We start from the raw sequence: 8,846 nt of genomic DNA, 5'->3' as shown, positions 1-8,846 counted from the left end.
TTCCCGGCCTGCAGGCTGTACAGTGACAAGTGTAATGCTGCCCTCCACAGGCGAGGGTTTGTTTTACTACTAAGGCGTGACATATATCTCTAGTCTAGTCCATAGCTATAATGCGAAATGCGACGCATTAGAGATATGGACCAGAGCTAGGCGGGCGTGACATATTCAGAATGTCAGTATTATGTGCACGTGCCGATCGTGCGTCGCGACGTCGCGTTTTACAGTGTCAGTAGCCTGACATTCATTCAGATTTTAATTAATGTACTAATCTTGAAACTCGTGGCTTCTTAATTACATAATGTACCAAATAGAAATAAATGTCATAAAGTTAATGCACGTTGATTGATTGAAATAATAACATAATAATTATTATATAACACATTCCTAAAACACTCACACTCATACACATTCATTGTTGTGTTTCATTTTTAACTAAGGGACTGCAATGGAAATAAGCCGTTGGCTTTCTTGCATTTATCCTTTTGTGGGGATGTATGTGCATTTTTCTGTACATGTAAACATTGTCAATAAACATATAAATCAATAAATCAATCAAAAAAGATTGATTACACTTATTTACAACAGGGTCCACCATTTTCAATTCATCAGAACATTTCGAGACATACAAATAAAATACAATAAAACATACAAAAATATAGAACAGGGTGTCACGTCGACTGTGGTCACGCGTGTGTTTATTATGATTAGTTTTGAGTATTAGTGCTGCAGTTGCTGAAAGTGAAGAAAACACTAGCCTAAAAGTGAAGACTTCTCGCCAAAAGGGGAAGACATCTCGCCCCGGGCCGAGTGGTCTTCCCCTTTTGGCGAGTGGTCTTCACTTTTTGGCGAGTCGCCAAGACCACTCGCCAAGGTCTTGCTACCTTAGTAGTTATCCAGAGGTCGTAAAGAACTGTGGTCTCGACAACATCATCCTTGAGTTTTGCAACCTTGCCCTGCTAGGCAACAAGCTGCCTGACATGTGGTCTCTCTCCAACATCATCCCGGTGCCTAAATCTGGAGACCTCTCGAAGCCAGACCACTACCGAGGCATCAGCCTGACCTGTGTCGCTGCAAAGGTCTACAAGTTACAAGTTACAACCTTTGTATTTTATTACTTGCGCAAGCAGAGCGCGCAAGTAATGTCATTTGTGGTCATTTGGTCCCAGCAAACCAGGCACAGATTTGCTGTTTTCTTGCATAAACATCAAATGGCGGGACAGCTGTCACGGTTTTTGGCGCAAAGTAACCACAGTATACCGCTAATCAACTTACAACTACACACTTTATACAGTATAGAGTATAGAGTATATATGTATACGTATATAGTATATGCCTATATACTATATATATACTATATATATTTCTTACGTCATCATTTAGAGCTAGTCATACGTATACTATATACATAATCAGTAAAAAATTCAATAGCAAATTGTGCCTGATCTGCTGGGACCAGAGTACGTGGTGTGTTTATGTATGACTAGCTCTTAATGATGACGTAAGAAATATGGTCATTTGTGGTCGTTTGGTCCCAGCAAACCAGGCACAGATTTGCTGTTTTCTTGCATAAACATCAAATGGCGGGACAGCTGTCACAGTTTTTGGCGCAAAGTAACCACAGTATACCGCTAATCAACTTACAACTACACACTCTATATAGTATATATGTATAAGTATATAGTATATGCCTATATACTATATATATACTATATATAGTATATGCCTAGATAGTATATATAGGACCAAACGACCACAAATGACCATATCTCTTACGTCATAATTTAGAGCTAGTCATACGTATACTATATACATAATCAGTAAAAATAAAATAGCAAGTTGTGCCTGATCTGCTGGGAGTACGTGGTGTGTATATGTATGACTAGCTCTTCACCCAAACTTATATAGATAGAAACTTGAATCATACTTAATAATACTAGGTGTTTATATGCATAAAGTAGGTAGGTAGCAAATAGTTACATCTAAAAATTATACATTTCAAACGTTCCTTCACAGAGATACTGAGATTTGACAGTTTACAGCGGTCGAAAGGACTTGCGCGCTCTGCTTGCGCACTAGTTGGCCATTTATGGCCTACTAGTGTGCAACAAGCAAGTATGCACTCGACAGAGTGCAGTTCTAGTTCTAGTTCTAGTTTATTTTGCTATAGAGCTATTTATTGTAAATATACAAATATACACACATTCCTTTTATTATATTATAATAAAACGTTGTATTCGACCATGGTTTCCCGTTCCTCCTTTACATGTTGCTCACTCATTATACCCCTAGACACATCCGTTTGTAACACAGGGAAAGTGCTATGAGGCAAGAAGCCTGTGGGGCTGTAAGATACAATAAAACATTTAGAACATGATTGTAAACAAGAAATATAGAATTTCCAATGTGCTATGTATTAATGTAGCACAATTTTCTTATAATTAAACTATTGACTATTCTATACTTGATGATAATATGTAGCAGCAATGGTGGTTTTCACTGCACTATAGTTCAGTAATCACCGAAAATGTTGCTCACACACATTTACATTTTGAGCGGTGCAAGCCACTCCATATCATTTGAGTTTGTGTGTCTATATGACTTCAGTAGCTGTGGTTACCGTGTTTATTTCAGTCTTAATTATGTAAATAATATGTAATTAAGTCAAAATTCCTCAATGAAATTAACTCATCAAAGGCACTGCTCACTTCACAATTGGAGTGATTTGTTTTTCGGCCGGGGCACGCTGCTATCACCTCCCAATGTCTGGCTTTCAGAAATGACGTGATGTGGCAGCCAAGTCTATGGCTACTTTTTGTTTAGAGCCTAATTAAAAATAACCGGTCACAAAACATTAGACAAGTCTATGTGCTTTAATGTTTTTATGGTAGGTAATAGGTATGATGTAATCTTTTGCCAGCCAAGTCTATGGACTTTAATGTTTGTTTAGGGCAGTAAATGACAACAATTTATCTACACAAATTGATAAATGCTGTTCGCTGGATTGCATACATAGCCTTTACAAATTGGACGTTGGACAGGAGATGGCTTTTCGTGTCAACACAGTTGGGCACAGCCGTGCATAGCGCCCCTCAAAAAAAGATTGGAAGCCAAAGCCTATCAGTGCAACCAGAGGTCAGAAAAGTGCAGTTCAGACAATAGTGGATGCTGAACAGGAGATGGCTCTTCGTGTCAGCACTTGTGACAAGCACTTGATCGTGGAGACCTCTTCTACCACACCACACTCTCAGCTATGCCAGAGGTGTAAAATAAAGCGGGGCGGGTCGTCCAGTGCGAACAGAAGTCAGAAAAGTGTCATTTTTAAACTGGTTGGAATAACGTGTTCCTTCCACGCGCTACATCCAACCAGGGAAACTCCCCCCTGTCAGGTGTAAAGGAGCAACTTGGACACTCAGGCATGAAGGAAGCATGAGTTCAAGTCCGTTGCTCTCCCCAGGTTGGCGGAGGGTGTGTAGAGCCCAGGATCACATTAGATAATTGACACAGGGGTGAAAAATGGGTTACAAAATCGTGGGATAAAAATTATAAAGGAAAAAAAAAAGAAAAGTGCCATTTTCAGCAAAAAGTGGACGCTGGACAGGAGACGGCTCTTTATGTCAGCACTTGTGACATACGCTCACGCTCAGGGAGGCCTCCTCTATCTCAGGTCGACAGTTTCCAACAGTTTGCGCAGAACCTTTTTACTTCCGACTACGGCATTGCTAGTCTGTTGTAATCTGTACTATGACATCAGTCAACTCCATATTTGGGCATTGCCACATGGAGACGCCCACATCATCAATTATTTGTTTTCCTGGGGTAATTTATCCTCAACACAGCTGGTGTTTCACCATTCGGCCTCCCCAATGGCCTTGGAGAAGATGTAGTCTCTCCCGTTCAGGTTCATGATTCCATCCTTCAGTTGGAACTTCCATCTGTTCTTGATCCTCTGGACCTTTTTTTCATACTGACAGACCACCACGTACTCTGCGTCAAATTCATCGTCCTTGGCCTCATCGCCACTCTCGTCATCCCCACTGTTCAGTGGCACCTCCTCTATTTGTCTGTCCTCGTTTTCCTTCTCTACTTCATATTTAACATCCTCCTCTTCATCGTCCTCGTCCTCTCCTGAGGAGGACGTGTCGCCTGTTCCATCCACCTGTAACAGCACAGGGGGCTGCTGGGCTTGTGGCTGTCTTGGGGCCTGTGGTGAAGCTGCACCCTTGGCCCATTCAGCTGTTGACAGACCAGAGGCCTGTGATGCAGCTGCGACGTGGGCCTGTCGAACCTGTAACCAAGGTGTAGTACCAGAGGCCTGTGGTGCAGCTGCTGCACTGTGGGCCCAAGCAGCTGCTGTCTGACCAGAGGCCTGTGGTGCAGCTGCTGCACCGTGGGCCCAAGCAGCTGCTGTCTGACCAGAGACCCGTGGTGCAGCTGCTGCACCGTGGGCCCAAGCAGCTGCTGTCTGACCAGAGACCTGTGGTGCAGCTGCTGCACCGTGGGCCCAAGCAGCTGCTGTCTGACCAGAGACCTGTGGTGCAGCTGCTGCACCGTGGGCCCAAGCAGCTGCTGTCTGACCAGAGACCTGTGGTGCAGCTGCTGCACCGTGGGCCCAAGCAGCTGCTGTCTGACCAGAGACCTGTGGTGCAGCTGCTGCACCGTGGGCCCAAGCAGCTGCTGTCTGACCAGAGGCCTGTGGTGCTGCACCGAGGGCCCGTTGAACCTGCTGGGCCCAAGAAGCTGCTGTCGAACCAGTCTGAGGTGTCATGGTTGTTGTCTGCATCACCTGTTTTCCAGGGACAAAGACGTACGGTGGTTGTTGAACCATAACTCCTGGTTGCTGAGGAAGGCCACCTTGCAGCGGAGAAAGGAGCTGCTGCTGTACGACATGGGCCTGCATGCCACCGGGCTGCATTGGCTTCTGAAGCAGCATCGGCTGCTGCTGGTGAAGCAGGAACGGCTGCTGCTGGTGCTGGACATAGAAATCCCCTTGGGGCCCATGCACCCGCACAAACTGGCCTTGATTGTTGATGAGCTGTGGGTGTGGAGGCATGTACCACTCCATCTGGGGAGCTTGTTGCTGCGGAGGTGGCAGCAGACCTTGCTGCTGGGTCTGCGCTGCTGTTGCTGGCTGTGCAATATGCTGGCTCTGCTGGAACCGGCACATCTGCTGATGCCGAGCGGCATGAAGGGCTGCCTGCATTTCAGTATTGAAGAAGCCCCCCTTGGGCTGCATTAAATGTTTGTTGTCCCACGAGGGCAATCTTTCAGTATGGAAGCCCTCCATAGCCCTGGGCTGCTTGGTCTCCCACCCAGGTGTTTCAGTGTGGAAGCCCTCCACAGCTTTGGATTGTATTAGCTTGTTCTCCCACAGCGTTTTCAACTCTTTCAACACGTGCTCCTCCGGTCCCTCATCCAGTTCACGAACATTATTGATGACATCCTCAATCACAGACATATAAAGTTTATGCACTGGGTTGGGGTTTAAGCTTGCCATAGTAGTGTAAATACCACACGGGAAAGAGATGGGAAACAAAGACGAAAGTAACAAAAAACAATCAGACCTGAAATGCACACCTTCAGAGCTCTTCTTTATTCTCTTATATATCTGCGTTATGCCTTATATAACCTACAGATATCAGGTGACATACTGTGATGTCACAGCTGTGCCCATTATGAGTTTCCATGGCAACATGTCAGTGCCTGGATGATGCCCTAATATGGACACGCCTCATGTCACAATACTGACATCACTGACATCATCCAATGACATCATAACTGACTGACATCATCCTGCTGGGTATTTCTAGACTAGAGGGTTGGGACCCTCACATATAGAGTTTCCTACATTTCACCGGCGATTCGAATCAGGGGTCATCAATATGTCCGTACATGGACAAATGTGTCCATGGCAAAGTCTTGTCCGTGGCACGGACCAAATGGACCCTTATGGTCCATTTGGTTCCATTTGTTACAGACCAGTTATGGTGATTCAGACCAGGGTAATATTATTGTCCACTCATTTTGTATGTCTGTGGCAAAAATTTGATTTTGACAGAAATATCCGTCACAAGCCAACATGGTGATGACCCCTGATCCGAATGGATTGGTGGAATATCAGCGGCACCCGGGACACAAATCTGTGTTCATCATCATCATCATGTTTTGGATGAATCAAAAACAACTGTCTCTTTTGTGCCCATATATGGTCATCTCTGTATGCATGTCTACCTGTGTCCCCTTTTTGCCCATATATGGAGATCCCTGATGTCATCAGCCCTATGATATGCCTATATATTTCTCTGCCTATATATGTCTCTGCCTATATATGTCTCTGTATCTGTCACTTCTTGTCCCTTTTATGCCCATATATGGAGATCTCTCTCTATCAGTCCTTGTCCCAATTTTGCCCATAAATGGATATCTCTATCTGTCACTCCTTGTCCCTTTTATGCCCATATATGGAGACCTCTGTATCTGTCAGTGCTTGTCCTTGTTCATTTTATGTGAGTAATGTTTTTTGATGGGCACTAACTAGTTAATGAATAGAGAATTCTACATCATATAGTGTCTGAGCAAATAGGCATAGTGTCTATTTTTGTCCTACACAAACATTAAATTGCCATTGACAATGAATGGAGAATTTTACGTCAGTGTCTGAGCAGATAGCCTGTGTCTATTTTACGTCATGATGATGTATGATGATAAGAGCGCCCCTCACTTCACGCAAACCTTTTTCTAGAGGTAAACGGGGAACATAGAACCTTTATAGCTAAATGGGGAACATAGAACCTTTTTTAGTTGAGTAGGTTACATAGAACCCTGGGAACCTTTTTTGGGTAAGCAGGGAACATAGAAAGAGCTCCCCTCACTTCACACAGGTGTGATTTCTTTATAAACATAGAACTACTAGGTCTTACATTTATCGGGAGGACACCTACTGGTTGCGAGAGGTATGGGGGGGTCATCCCAAGGTGGATTTTCACGCCTGTTTTAAAAGCTGTACGTGATCTGTTTTGAGGGAGGGGGTCAGGGCATTCCACGTGCTGTAGAAGGAGAATTCCACTTTTATTTTTTTACTTCTCAACAGGAGACGTTTATTTTACTTTAAGTGGGTCCAACAAAGTTCTGCCAATGACCTAAATCACATTCACAATAATGAACAATATAGCCTAACTAGGCTATTTATTGTCTTGCGTTAACAATACAGGAATGGGGTCGGCATAAACAGAAAACAAAGTTCAGCAGGGAGGGGATCGGCAGCATATGTTTCTCTTCTCTCCATCTATCGTCACCGTTTCAGTCCTCCAGGAACTCTGATCACTAACTGATAACTGGATGATTGACTGGTGCTGGATTCCATAAGATGACAGAAGTGTTGAATCCCCATCCAGTTTGTTTGCGAAGATCAGCCGCAGACTCACTGTCAATGCTGCCTGGAAGCCTTTCTGCAATTTTCTTTTTCAGCTGCAACTGTCAGTCTTCATTTGATCAGCTGTCCCCGTGGGCACACTGTTGCGCGTGGAGGCGTCAGAAGGATCTGAAGCCCTTCTTCTTCGTGGGTTTTTTAGACAGCTGGTGGATGGAAAAGAAGCTCCACCTCCGCGCCCGACGGACCCGACGGACAGCTTCCCGGAACAGCTTGCCCCAGACTCAAATGGAAGCCGCGCACAAGCGTGAAAATGAAGCGTGTCACCCGGCAGTGATAGGCACTATAGCCAATGGAACAGATGCAGCCTGCAGCCCATCCACTGGGCGGGCTTTCACTTGTAGTTTTCTTCTTTCACAGAGTCAAACGCCCCCTGGGAGGGAATTGTGAAGCCATGTCGAGGGATACATAAACATCCTTCTCCGTGGTGGTCTAGTGGTTAGGATTCGGCGCTCTCACTGCCGTGGCCTGGGTTCGATTCCCTGTCAGGGAACACTGTTTTATGATGAATTCCTGTTCTGTTCTTTAACTATATAGAAGTGTCTATTTGTACGTCTCTAAATGTTTTGATGAATTGAACAATGTGGACCCTGTTGTAAACAAGTGTAATGCTTAATTGGGTCGTCCACTCACAGTTAACAGTCTTTGTATTGAGTTTGTGCTTGAAATGTACTGACTTGAGAGAAATGTACTGTTAAGGGCAGTACAGTCTTAAGTATGGACTTCCCTTTATTCTGCAAACTGTTAATAAATATTTCAATCAATCAACTCCTTCTCACCGCCACCAACACTAGTGTGGCCTCGGCCGGGAGGCGAACCCGGGTTCCCCATTCCAAAGGCACATACGTTAACCAGTCGACTAATGAGTCATGACTCGATAGCTAAGTAGCAACGCAGCACCGTATAGCCTACAATAGAATGCGCCTTTCCCTGTGTGTCAACATCTTGTCACTCACTTGTCACTCTCACGCCCACTTCGCCAACCAAGAAATAGAGGACTACAGGCCTTTAAATAGGCTTCCGTGTGCGTCTGCTCTAGGGACCGCCCAAAGCCCCGGAAATAATTAAAGTGAGACCTGACGCGACGCCCAACTGACGCCTCCACAGTCCACGCCTGACAGTGTGCCCACGGGGTGTGTTTCACAAGTCAGCCAGTGTTTCTTTACTGCATTCAGTGGCGCCCATAGGGTGGCGCCACGGGTACGTTACTGAAAAGTTGTCCCATGAATAATTTATTAAAAATTGCATGAAATACAATTCAATGTACGTCATCAACGGTCTCCAGACGGATACCGTATATAATATATCCCCTTTTTATTTTAACAGAAAAATCAAGTGCCAGTTAATTTGTACCATAAATAACTGGACAAACTGGAAGTGCAGATATTGGTTTGTTTATTAGTGTTGCACTGCATTCTGA

The 8,846-nt window shown here is 44.6% G+C and overlaps 1 protein-coding gene across 1 annotated transcript; it reads right to left on the bottom strand.

The window, feature by feature from the left end:
- Positions 1-3,844: 3,844 nt before the first annotated feature.
- LOC310854584 (transcription initiation factor IIA subunit 1-like) lies at positions 3,845-5,455 on the bottom strand (the record flags this gene model as incomplete). The annotated part of the gene is made up of 3 exons (XM_083759260.1): positions 3,845-4,219; positions 4,306-4,720; positions 4,809-5,455. The coding sequence occupies 3 exons, from the start codon at positions 5,453-5,455 to the stop codon at positions 3,845-3,847; spliced, it is 1,437 nt and encodes a 478-aa protein (XP_083615386.1).
- Between the last annotated feature and the right edge of the window lie 3,391 nt (positions 5,456-8,846).

The sequence above is a fragment of the Protomyctophum parallelum genome (assembly GCF_964188405.1).
Source record: "Protomyctophum parallelum genome assembly, chromosome: 2".
Lineage (NCBI taxonomy): Eukaryota > Metazoa > Chordata > Actinopteri > Myctophiformes > Myctophidae > Protomyctophum > Protomyctophum parallelum.
This window is presented reverse-complemented; position numbering and strand designations above follow the sequence as displayed.